Here is a 13083-nt window from a genome sequence, read left to right as displayed (position 1 = left end):
ATGGATTCAAGTGTGTTATGCTGGTTACTCAAATAACAGTTGGAAATTTTTTTTTTAATTTTTCAATTTTTGTGGGCACATAGTAGGTGTATATATGTATGGAATAAATGAAATATTTTGATACAGGCATAAAATGCATCACATCAGGGTAAACAGGGTTTTGTTTTGTTTGTTTTTTGAGGTCTTGCTATGTTGCTGAGGTTGGTCTCAAATGCCTGGGCTCACTTGATCCTCCTTCCTCAGCCTCCTAGCTAACAGATGGAAATTCTGTCAACAATGTGGGGTGAGTTAGAAATTCAAAAAAAATTTTTTGGTACCAAAGAATTGTTGAGCAATTGTTTATTTGCTTTACTGAGCACACCTCTCATCCATTGTTAGTGGCAGGAATAACTAAACATCTGGGAGGTCACAATCTCTATCAAAGCTACCAAGGCACATACTTCTCCTCCTCCTAATTTTTTTTTTTTTTTTGAGACACAGTCTTGCTCTGTCGCCCAGGCTGGAGTGCAGTGGCGCAATCTCAGCTCATTGCAACCTTCAATTCCCAGGTTTAAGCAATTTCTCCTGCCTCAGCCTCCTGAGTAGCTGGAACTACAGGTGCCCTCCACCATGCCAGCTAATTATTTTTGTACTTTTAGTAGAGGTGGGGTTTTACTGTGTTGACCAGGCTGGTCTCGAACTCCTGACCTCAAATGATCCACCCATCTCGGCCTCCCGAAGTGCTGGGATTACAGGCGTGAGCCACCGTGCCCAACCTGGAATTATCTTATAAATATCTTGCACATGTGCCTAAAGACAAGGATGCTACATATGCAGTTTTGCTTACAACAGAAAAATAAAAGCTATTAAATGTCCACCAATAGGGAACTAATAATGGTCTATTAAGACAATGACACATTGGGCAACGGTGGGGGAAAGATCTTTATTTACTGATACAGAACAATCTGTGAGATGGATTAGTCTTAAAAAAAATGGACAACTGTGTATATTATGCTATCATTTCTTTCAAAAAAGAAAAAAGAAAAAAAAAAGTAAAAAGAGGGAATCAAGGATTGAGAAAATAAGCCACAGACTGGGAGGAAAATATTTGCAAAAGACCTATCTGATAAAGGTCTGCTATACAAAACATACAAGGAACACTTAAAATTCACCAATAAGAAAATAAGCAATCCGATTAAAAATGGGCAAAACCTCTAACAGATACCTCACCAAAGCTATACAGGTGGCAAACACATGAAAAGATGCTAAAATCATATATTATTGGTGAACTGCAGATTAAAACAATGATTACCACTACATACCTATTAGAATAGTTAAAATCCGACCAGGTGTGGTGGCTCACACCTGTAATCCCAGCACTTTGAGAGGCTGAGGCAGGCAGATCACTTGCGTTCAGGAGTTCGACACCAGCCTGGCCAACATGGTGAAACCCCGCCTCTACAAAAAACACAAAAATTAGCTGGGTATGGTGGCGGGTGCCTGTAATCCTGGCTACTTGGGAGGCTGAGGCACGAGAATCACAACCCGGGAGGTGGAGACTGCAATGAGCTGAGATCGTGCCACCACACTCCAGCCTGGGCAACAGAACGAGACTCAGTCTCAAAAAAAAAAAAAAAAAAAAAAAAAAAGGTTAAAATCCAAAACACTAATACCACAAAACGCTGGCAAGGATGTGGAGCAACAGGAACTCTACTTCATCACTGATGGGAATGTAAAATGGTACAGTCACTTTGCAGACATTTTGGCAGTTTCTTAAAAAGCTAAACATACTCTTACCATACAATCCAGCAATTTCACTCCTTAGTAATTTACTAAAATGAGCTGAAAACACATGTCCACACACAAACTTCAAGCAAATATTTACAGCAGCTTTATTCATAAATGACAAAGCATGGAAGCAACCAAGATGTTCTTCAGTCGATGAATGGGTAAATATAGCACATCCATAAAATGGAATATTATTCAGCACTAAAAAGAAATGAGCTGATCAGCCATGAAAAGACATGGGAGAAACTTAAATGCATACTACTAAGTGAAAAAAGCCAACCTGAAAAGACTACATACTGAATGGTTGCAACTATATGACATTCCAGAAAAGGCAAAAGTATGGAGACAGTTAAAAAGATCAGTGGTTTGGGAGGCCAAGGTGGGTGGATTACGAGGTCAAGAGATTGAGACCATCCTGGCTAACATGGTGAAACCCCATCTCTACTAAAAATACAAAAAAGTAGCTGGTTGTAGTGGCATGCGCCTGTAGTCCCAGCTACTCGGGAGGCTGAGGCAGGAGAATCACCTGAACCTGGGAGACGGAGGTTGCAGTAAGCCAAAATCGTGCCACTGTACTTCTGCCTGGGTGACAGAGCAAGACTCCGTCTCAAAAAAAAAAAGAATCAGTGGTTGCCAAGGGTTACCATGGAGGGAGGGATGAATAGGAAGAACACAGAATTTTTAGAGAAGTGAAACTCCTTATGAAACTATAATGATGGATGCATATCATTATACATTTGTCAAAATCCATAGAATATACAAAACCAAGAGTGCACCCTAATGTAAACTATGACTTTGGGTGATGATGATGTGTCAAAGTAGGTTGTACCACTCTGGTGGAGGATAGGCAGGCTTTGCATGTCTTGTGGCAGGGCATATATGGGAACTTTCTACTCAATTTCACTGTAAATTCAAAACTGCTCTAAAAAATAGTCTTTAACAGAGAGAAAGATGTTTGCTTATTCATATCTTTGTAAGAAAAACAAAAAATGGGTAATGTTGGTTGTCTAGGATAGAATGAGGGGACAAGCGGGTGGCTGAGTGGAAGACTTTTCACTGTTCAACCTTTTATATTTTTAGAATTTTAAGCCATAAGCTTATATTATCAAGTCAAAAAGATGAATTAAATTTTAAAAATAAAATTATACCCTCTGAAAATCCTCAGAAAATAATTTTAAGATGGTAAAAACATTATATACAAATATATTTCACTGCCAAATTAATATTACTAACAGGAGCTCATACCGTGACAGGCACCATTAGATTCTCTGATTTATAAGAAAAATATATTAATACAAATATCACACAGACAGGGAACAGGTCAAAAAATTATGAACAGACCAATGAAATGTTTGGCAACCATTAAAATAAAGTTTATAGAAAGTCTGTAACATATTGCTAAATTGTTATGTTAAAAAGCAGGCGGCCGGGCGCGGTGGTTCACGCCTGTAACCCCAGCACTTTGGGAGGCAGAGGCGGGTGGATCTCAGGGTCAGGAGATCGAGACCATCCCGGCTAACATGGTGAAACCCCGTCTCTACTAAAAATACAAAAAATTAGTTGGGCATGGTGGCGGGTGCCTGTAGTCCCAGCTACTCAGGAGGCTGAGGCCGGAAAATAGCGTGAACCTGGGAGGCGGAGCTTTCAGTGCGCCGAGATTGTGCCATTGTACTCTAGCTTGGGCAAGAGCAAGGCTTCGTCTCAAAAAAAATAAAAAAATAAAAAAATAAAAAAGCAGGCTATAGTACTCTATATAGTACTCTAATATACTACAAGTCTAATTATTGTTAAAAGGGAAGAAAAAAAAGCTATGCAGAAAAGAAAGGCTAGAATAAATACACTAAGGTGACTATTTGCTGAAAACATGCAATTTTAATTTTTTTCGTTTTTCTAATTTTATCAATGTATTTAAATAAGCACACATTAAGCTGAAAAAAATAAGTCTTTACTTTTTAAAAATGATTTTCACAGATTTGGCATCTCACACTAACAGGAAGGTTCAGTGGTGGGAAATTACCTGTATGTGACTTTGGTATTGTATAAACCAGAACTACATTTATGGTAAGATATAGATTTGAGATTCAATTCTGACATTACCTGTTTGACTTTAAGCAAATCAAACATCTTCTCTTTTTCCTTGATTCTAGGATGTGAATAGTAACTCCTATCTTCCTTGCAAGGGTGCTTTTAGTATTAGAGGTGCTTGTTTAAAGAGCTTAGCACAGCCTAAAGCTCCACCAAAAGTATCTTTTGATTTCTTTGCTTTTTTATGGCTTTTAACAGCCATTAAGCACTCCATCCCATCAGCATCCCCAAGACACTGTTCTCTTCTTCCTTTGGCAAGTGGCTAATTGTTAGTGGCATTGCCTGCTGGAACTTGAGATCTTAACATCTTCTACCCTCATCTTCCCTTAAGAGACCACATTTGGTGCTGTGCTCCTAGAACTGGAAACAAATATAGTCACATCCTCATCTACATGCTTATATTCTCCTCTATATTCTAGTACTCTCTACTGTCATATGCCTTCTCCTAATCATCTGCTGCCAACCCTAAACACACACAGAAGTCCCACAACATGAGGCTTTATTCTAATGTTAGGGAGGCTTTCTGTTTAATGGAAAAGTGAAACGTAGAGCTTAAAGTCAAATTAGACCTAGTAATAGAAAGTATCAAAATGTAAATGAAGATCTTGAGGGTATCCAGAAATATACCTCACGTCCACTCAAATCCCAATCAGTACATTTTTCTCTGATTAAATCTGAAATTTCTCAAAGACAAACCAGTCTTAGCTTGTATTATCCTATTTAAACCTAGACATTAGAGTTTAAATAGACATCTGTAGATTAATCACAAAATCAAAGCCCAATTACAAAATGTTCTTAAGAAATAATACATTGAGAACCAAACAACAATGCTGATTTACTTGTCAGATTTTGATATTGTAAATAAACTTTTAGAATGGCTAATTAATGGCAGTTAACTGTCATGCAGAACTCATTTTATTCTCAGGACAACCCTAGGAAATATCCCCATTTTTCTATTGGGGGGATGGGTAAACTGAGGCTCAGAAGGGATAAGGTTACACCCACTGAGCAGCAGATAAGGCATCAGACTCCAGACTAGGACACATTAGGACACATTTTTTGTTCAAAACACAAAATATTCATACTAGCTACAGATTGAGTCTTACATTCCTAGGAATCTAGGAGAAAAAAAGGAGCTTTCATACAAATCTTTCCATAGTCATTACATTCCAAATTTTACTCTCCAGCATGAAGCCTCTGATGTCGAAGAAGTGCTGAACTGTGCCTAAAGGATTTCCCACATCCAACACACTCATAAGGTTTTTCTCCAGTATGAATTCTGTAATGCTCACTAAGGTGTGCTTGTTTGCGGAAAGTTTTTTCACACTCACTACATTTATAAAGTTTCTCTCCGGTGTGAGTCCTTTCATGTTCAACAAGGGAAGAGTTCTGAGTGAAGGCTTTACCACATTCAATGCATGTGTAGGGTTTCTCTCCTGAATGAATTCTCTGATGCTGTATGAGACATGCACTCTGATTAAAGGCTTTCCCACATTTATTACACTTAAAAGGTTTATCTCCAGAATGACTTCTCTGATGACGAGTAAGGCATACGCTCTGACTGAAGGCTTTGCCACATTCTGTGCATTTATACGGTTTCTCTCCAGTATGAATTCGCTGGTGTTTAATAAGGGATGGGCTCTGACAAAAGGCTTTTCCACATTCATTGCATTTATAGGGTTTCTCTCCAGTATGAATTCTCAGATGCTGAACAAGAATTGCTTTTGTTTGAAAGGCTTTGTCACATTCATTACATTTAAAAGGTTTCTCTCCCGTATGGATTCTCAGATGTTGAGTAAGATTTGACTGTTTACGGAAACAACTTCCACATTCAGTGCACGCATAGGGCTTCTCTCCTCTGTGAATCCTCTGGTGCTGGGTAAGAGATGATCTCTGAGTAAAGAACTTTCCACATTCACTACACTTTGAAGGTTTCTTCTGCATGTTAACTCTCCGATGTTTCATTTTGAGTGATATTTGGCTGGAATTCATGCTGCTTGTAACACCAAATTCATACTTACAAAATTTTTTTTTCCTCACAGATGATTATCATTAGAGTAATACTGTTCTAGGAAAGGTTACTGTGTGTGTGTGCTCACACACATCACACATGCATTGCTGTCCTCTCATTCATCCCTGCAGGATTCCCCTTCCTCTTCCTTGTTCAGCCTGTATTCTCAACTTCTCCAAAAGTGAACCCCTGATGATCAGCCTCTCTGAAGAGAGAGATTAAGTTGTGACAGGTATTAGGAATTCTATAAAATTCCGTATCACGATTGATTCTGAAACAATCAAATACTAAAAACTAACCCAGGTAATTTGGGATCATTCAGATTTGCATCCACAGTGATAAATAACTGGAAAATATGAAAGGAATAAGTATACTAGACTTGGACATATAAGTGTTAGGGAAACTTACTGTCCACTTAGTCTCTACTCCTCAAAAAACAGAGGAATAATAATTCTATTTTCTTAGGTTGCCTATAATCATTGCAGACTAGTGATACTCAAAGAGTTGCCCTTCTAAAACTTCAAATGTGATTCAGGCTGTAACTTTCACTAGGCCTATCTCACCAGTCCTTCCTTATTCAGTCACGTTTACAGGTGTCTCACTGGATCTCTTTCTCTCCACAACATTCACCATCTATAGTTCTCTCCTTAAGTCTAACTGGAAACCTACAGGTTTGAAAACTAGAGTCCTGCTTACTGGAAGAAAGTAAGATGTTGCTCTTTTGTTTCAGGAAAATTAGAGAAGTGGTCCTTAAAGAAGAAGGTTTAATTGGACAGTAACTTGACTGTAGCATCTTGGTCCAGGTGCTGGCCCTCACCTTTGTAGCCAAAGAAATACTTCAGAATCTGAAGTATACTAATCAGATTTATAAGGGGAATGAGAGAGAAAATAAAGTCACTTTATTTATTTACAATAAAAATAAATAAAACTTTTGTGCTCAATATAGAGCTGGTTAACACATTCTCTGGACTTTAGAAAAACAGTATGTGAACCAAATCATTGTCATTAGAGCACTCTTTGGGAAACAAAGAACTGGAGAAAGAACAAAATATTTAATTGATCATAACTAAACGATCATCAAATTTTGAAACCCTGGTGCCCTAAATAAGCTACACGGAATTAAAGAATGAATATTCAGGTGCTGCACATCAGAGCAACCTCTTCCCTAGTAGGTGCTGGAGACACACATTCTTTTTCTCTGAGGCCCATTTTTGTCTTAGTTTTCTAATCATGTAAATTACACAACTATATATCCTCACTTTAAAATATTTAGATAATATAGAAGTATATAAGATAGGCCAGGCATGGTGGCTCACACCTATCATCTCAACACTTTGAGAGGCTGAGGCAGGAGGATCACTTGAGGCCAGGAGTTTAAAAGCAGCCTGGGCAACATAGTGAGATACTGTCTCTACAAAAAATAAACAATTAGCTGAGTGTGGTCATGTGCACCTGTAGTCCCAGCTACTCAGTAGGCTGAGGTGGGAAAATTACTTGAGCCCAGGATGTTGAGGCTGGAGTATGCCATGATCACACCACTGCACTCCAGCCTAGGACACAGAGCAAGACCCCGTCCCTAAAAAAATTTTTGTTAGCAAAATAAACCTATTCCTTGATTATCAAGTTTGGAGTATCTTTTTTCATTCCTTTTTTCTTCATATTTTTCTACATACATATAGCACTTAATTCTCTTTACATAAATGAAACAGTTCTACAGGTTCTGCTCTGCAATTTGCTTTTATTTCCCACTAAAAAATGTGTCTTAGAGATCTCTTCATGTTGGTACATATGGATCTACTGGGGCTAAGAGTCAACTGATACATACTGGTATATCTGTACAAATTGTTCACGACTACCTGCTTGGGCAATGCCTGTACCATACTGTTTGTTAAATATGTCGACTACCTTACCTAAACCTATCTTTATCTGATGTATTAACTTACAGCATGGATATGCTATATACAAAAACAAACTCCAGTTGGTTTAAGCAACTAGATGTAAAACCAAAACTCTAAGCACATTTTTAATTCCTTTACGCATATTTTTCCAAAATAAAAAGGTTTTTATCTTATCATACAAAGAATGCATACTCATTCTATTAAATGGTCAGCTACTCCAAAGAGGAAATCACTTGAAACCCAACCACAGAAAATAGAGTTAGTATGTTGATGGACTTTCTTCTAGGTATCTCTTGATGCATATAAACACAGATACATACATAAGTGTTCATGTATTATGCATACATATTAAACTAGGCCAAATTCTTCAGGACACAGTCATATTCTCTTCACAGAGTTCCCATAACCTAAGAATACAATTTACCCAGAATTATTTTACTGAGTTTGACAGACACCCAGGCTCCAATTGCCTTTTGATAGCCAGTGACAGTATCAGTTGCAGTAACTTAAGCACTTGTTCTAAACACGGCCAGAAACCCATTCCATATTCTCTGAGGAAACACCTAATCACATTTGCAATGGGTCTTCCAATAATTTACTACCCATATTCCTAGATCCAACCACTACATCATTAAGGCATCATACTTAGCAGTTCAGTAAGTAGTTTAAAGATGTGCTACCAGATGACTGTAGAGTCTTCAGTTCAGGTACTCTGATAAGAACTTAGTGCACTCTAACCAATTATTCCATAGCCTTTTTCACAGTGGGCCACTCTCACTGATTTGAGTAATATGGTACCCATTTCTGCGTGGTTCTGCATTTTCAGTCTCCTGGGTCCACATATAGTGGACGTTGGTGGGTCCCATCACTTCTGATGGCAGTCTCACAACCACCACCATCTAGTTAGAATTAACTTACCAAGAGACAGGTTGTTAGGCACACAAGCAATACTGGCTTTTCTCCTGGGGACTCTTCTTGAGGAAAGGCAGGAATTTGAGGCACTGAGGGAGGAAAAAGAGCCACCCATAAATTGCCAGCCGACTTTTCTACATATTCTGGATTCGGGGTAACTCAAGAACATCCCATCTCTAACCAAATGACCATTTTAAGTTTAAATGAAAGAATATCGTTATTATCCTAGAGGAGTATCTCCAATGACAAAAATTAGTGAGTGGGTACACTTCAGAGCGATGTGGCAATGCACAAAGAGGGCAGGTTGTTCTAAGGACTAAGCATCTGGGGGTAAAAATTTCTTTATAGGAGATCAGGTTGGAGCCCAATGGCTCCCCTAAGCCTACTGGAAAAGCCATTTATTCCAAAAGTCAAAGGCTGCAGGGCTACAACAGAGGGCAGGACCAGTAATAGACTCAGTCAAGAGGTGTGGATTCTAGTCTCAGTTCTGCCACAAATTTGTTCAGTGACCTAACGCAGGTCACTCAGTCTCATCCATTTCTTATTTGTTAAATGAAAGTGAAAAGCTAGATAATATTTAAAGCTTCTTCTAATATCAACATTCTATGATGCTTTGATTCTATATAGATGGGAAAAGAGCAAAAACCTAAAATCAAGCCCTTCCAGTCCATCTTTGATTGAGTCTGTTTATTCATTTATTTGAAAAGTACTAAAGGAGCTAGCAGTGAGGTGAGTGGGTCTTGTTAAGAACAGGTTGAATGAAGGGGTGGCCTACCCTTCCACAACTGTGGGTGTTTCTCGTTAGGTGGAACGAGACTTGAGAAAAGAAATGAGACACAGAGACAAAGTATAGAAAAAGAAAAAGTGGGCCCAGGGGACCGGCGCTCAGCATACAGAGGACCCACGCTGGCACCCGTCTCTGAGTTCCCTTAGTATTTATTGATAATTAATCTTTACCATCTTAAAGAAAAGGAAGTGGCAGGATAATAGGATCATTGCAGGGAGAAAGTCAGCAGTAAGACATATGAATAAAGATCTCTGTGACATGAATAAGTTTAAGGAAAAGTGCTGTGCCTTGATATGCATATGCAAACATGTCCATAAACCTTTTTACTGCATAAAGAGCAGCATTGCGCTAGCAAGTCCTGCCTTTTGCCCTAAGGCGGTTTTCTCCTCTCTCAGTAAACTGAACATACAATTGGGTTTTATACCGAGATGTTCCATTGCCCAGAGACAGGCAGGAGACAGATGCTTTTCTCTGTCTCAACTGCCAACAACCGCCAAGAGGCCTTCTTTCCTCTTGTACTAGTCCTCCTCAGCACAGACCCTTCACAGGTGTCAGGCTGGGGACGATCAGGTCTTTCCCTTCCCACGAGGCCATATTTCAGACTATCACATGGGGAGACACGTTGGACAATACCTAGCTTTCCTAGACAGAGGTCCCTGTGACCTTTGGCAGTGTGCGTGTCCCTGGGTACTTGAGATTAAGAGAATGGTGATGACTTTTAACCAGCAAGCTGCCTTCACTTGTTTAACAAAGCACACCCTGCACAACCCAAAATTCTTTAAACCTTGAGTTGCCATAGCACATGTCTCTGGCAAGGACAAGGTTGGGGGTAGGGTCACAGATTAACAGCATCTCAAATACAGAACAAAAGGGAGTCTCTTATGTCTACTTCTTTCTATATAGACACAGTAACAGTCTGATCTTTCTTTTCCCCACACTGAATCAACAGCAGGGAAACTTCCTGTCAGTTATCCTCCAATTAGAATTGGGGGAATTTCTCGAAAATAACAAGAGGACTGCCTTTTTGTGAAGAGTATCTGCTGTAAGATGTCAAGGACCCTTCATAAGGGAAAGGTTTCAAGAACCCCTCCTAATGTAAAGAACACTGTATTCAAAGGCAGGAACCTGGTTTCCTGTCTAATACATGCCAATCTACTAGCATCTCTTAACTGACACTGAACAAACTGTTTAATTATTTTCAAACTTCTCTTTTTTTCCCCCATTTGGTCAAATAAGCCAGCAATTATTTTCAAGCTTGCAGTCAACCTTTAATATTTAGCTCAAATGTGAACCTCCACACCTCTTCCATGTGGGAAATTTTTCTTGACTTTTCCAAGGCACTTCTTCGTCTACATTCTCAAAGAATTTTACAAGTTTCCACTGCAGGACTTTCTAGTCTGATTACACTCTGTCTTCCTCCACCAAACTTACAAGTATGGCATGGGCTCTGGGGCTAGGACTTTTGAACAAGTTACTTAACCTTTCTTTGCTCCAGTTTTTTCAATTGTTAAATGGAGACGATAACAATAACCACTCTATAGGGTTGTGGTCATGAATAAGTGGGTTACTACATGGCAACTACCTAGAAGAATGCCAGCTGGTAAGCATTCAATAAATAGTGCCTGCTGTTAAAATATTGAGTCTGTATGTCTTCATACAGTACCTATTTTGTTGCTATTAGAGAAGAATAAATAATGAAAGGAAGTGGATAATTATTGCATACACTTATTTCAACCCGCACAACTTTGGAAACCGGCAAGGCAAGAAACAGTATTTACTTCTGGAAATCAGAAAACTGAAGTGTCCAGAAGTTCACTAACTTGCTCAAGTATGTACAAATCGAACGCATGTCCCCCGACTCCCAGCCTAGGGCTCTCGAACAGCCTCTCCTCCCTTCATGGCAAGTTTGCGCTAGGCCTCGGGCCTCTGCTCCAAAGGCCCTCCAGGAAGGAAGACGCCCTGCCTCCCGAGGGAGGCGCTGGAATCGACCCGCAGCAGCCCGGCACAGCGGAAACTGCTCACCATGCACTTCCCGCGGCGCTCCCCTCACGAACCTTGCGACAGGTGCCTGGGTCTGCTCTGTGGAAAGGAGTAATTCCCGGACGCGCCCCGCCGGCGTGACGTCAGCAGTCCGCGCCTCGGCCAATAACCACGGCCGTCTCCTCTCTAGGAAGGCGGGAGCGGCTTCCTCTCTGTGGTTCCTCCCCCCGACGCAGCTACGGGTTTCGGGTTTCGGTGCTGTGCGGGATAAGCAACCTGCAGAAACAACCTGCGAGCCCACCTGACGCGCGTCTTCCAGTACAGGGAAACGGAATGGAAGTCAGAAGGGTCGACCACAAGGAGCTCTTACTGTGCATCACTTCATCCTGCAAGTCCGCCACATTTAACTTCCTATGTTACTGTCCTTTGGGGATTATCAAGGCTTTTCACAAAACTGGCTTCCACCTTCTTCACACACATCCTAACCTGGAAGAAAATTGACCTCCTCACAGAAACCCCTGACACCTTACTGACCCAGGATCTTTGTTCAGGTGGCCAAAAAAAAAAAAAAAAAAAAAAAAAAAAAAAAAAAAAAAAAGCACTGCTTTGGGCTCAAATCCCTGATTCTCAGTGTATGAACTTTGCAATTTTACCTCTCTGTGCCTGCTTCCTCACTTATCAGGTATAATAATGGTACCATACGGTTGTTGTGAGGATTAAATGAGGTTAATACGTGTGAATTACTAACATCTAGTATTTTTAAAATCTTCAATAAATGTTAGAACTATTATCTGCTTCTCAAATCCCAGCTCCAGTGCTATTGTTCTGCCTTGGCTTCAGTGACCTTTTAGGGCCTCAAGACAGCACACTCATCCCTTTCTACAAAACTTCAGATCTTGCTGGCCCTAACCAGGAAATATTTGCACACATGGGCTCATCTTGACAGGTAAAGTCTAGAGATAAAGGCATGAGTGGAGAGTACCTTATTCACTTCCAAGCATTCCTATTGATCTGCAAGCTCAGGACAACGGGGCTGCGTGCATACTATCATATCCCTAGTGTGCAGCATATAGTAAAGAACACTTGCTGAGTAAATTAATGAGATGCAGCAGAGAAATTATCCATTCCAGGCCAGGGGTGGTGGCTCATGCCTGTAATCCCAGCACTTTGGGAGGCCATGGAGGATGGATCACGAGGTCAAGAGTTTTGAGACCAGCCTGACCAACATGGCAAAACCCCGTCTCTACTAAAAATACACAAAATAGCCGGGTGTGGTGGTGCGCCCCTGTAATCCCAGCTACTCAGGAGGGTGAGGTAGGAGAATCGCTTGAACCTGGGAGGTGGAGATGCAGTGAGCCGAGATCATGCCACTGCACTCCAGCCTGGGTGACAGAGCCAGACTCCACCTTAAAAAAAAAAAAATTGGCCGGGTGCAGTGGCTCACGCCTGTAATCCCAGCACTTTGGGAGGCCGAGGCGGATGGATCACGAGGTCAGGAGATCAGGACCATCCTGGCTAACATGGTGAAACCCCGTTTCTACTAAAAAAATACAAAAAAAAAAAAAAAAAAATTGCCGGACGTGGTGGTGGGCGCCTGTAGTCCCAGCAACTCCGGAGGCTGAGGCAGGAGAATGGTGTCAACT

At 40.5% G+C, this 13083-nt stretch overlaps 1 protein-coding gene across 2 annotated transcripts; it reads right to left on the bottom strand.

The window, feature by feature from the left end:
• Window positions 1-908: 908 nt before the first annotated feature.
• On the bottom strand, window positions 909-11986 carry ZNF501 (zinc finger protein 501). 2 transcript variants are annotated; one of them, XM_050780524.1, is made up of 3 exons: window positions 11483-11986; window positions 8680-8762; window positions 909-6068 (listed from the first exon to the last, which is right to left on the bottom strand). In XM_050780524.1, the coding sequence occupies exon 3, from the start codon at window positions 5842-5844 to the stop codon at window positions 5029-5031; it is 816 nt and encodes a 271-aa protein (XP_050636481.1). In that variant the 5' UTR covers window positions 5845-6068; window positions 8680-8762; window positions 11483-11986; the 3' UTR covers window positions 909-5028. The 2 variants fall into 2 exon arrangements, with proteins under 2 accessions (XP_050636481.1, XP_050636482.1); XM_050780525.1 differs by having other exon boundaries at window positions 11515-11986.
• Window positions 11987-13083: the final 1097 nt, after the last annotated feature.

Source organism: Macaca thibetana, chromosome 2 (genome assembly GCF_024542745.1).
Source record: "Macaca thibetana thibetana isolate TM-01 chromosome 2, ASM2454274v1, whole genome shotgun sequence".
Taxonomy (NCBI): Eukaryota; Metazoa; Chordata; class Mammalia; order Primates; family Cercopithecidae; genus Macaca; species Macaca thibetana.
The sequence above is the reverse complement of the archived record's forward strand: the minus strand, read 5'-3'. Positions and strand labels throughout refer to the sequence as shown.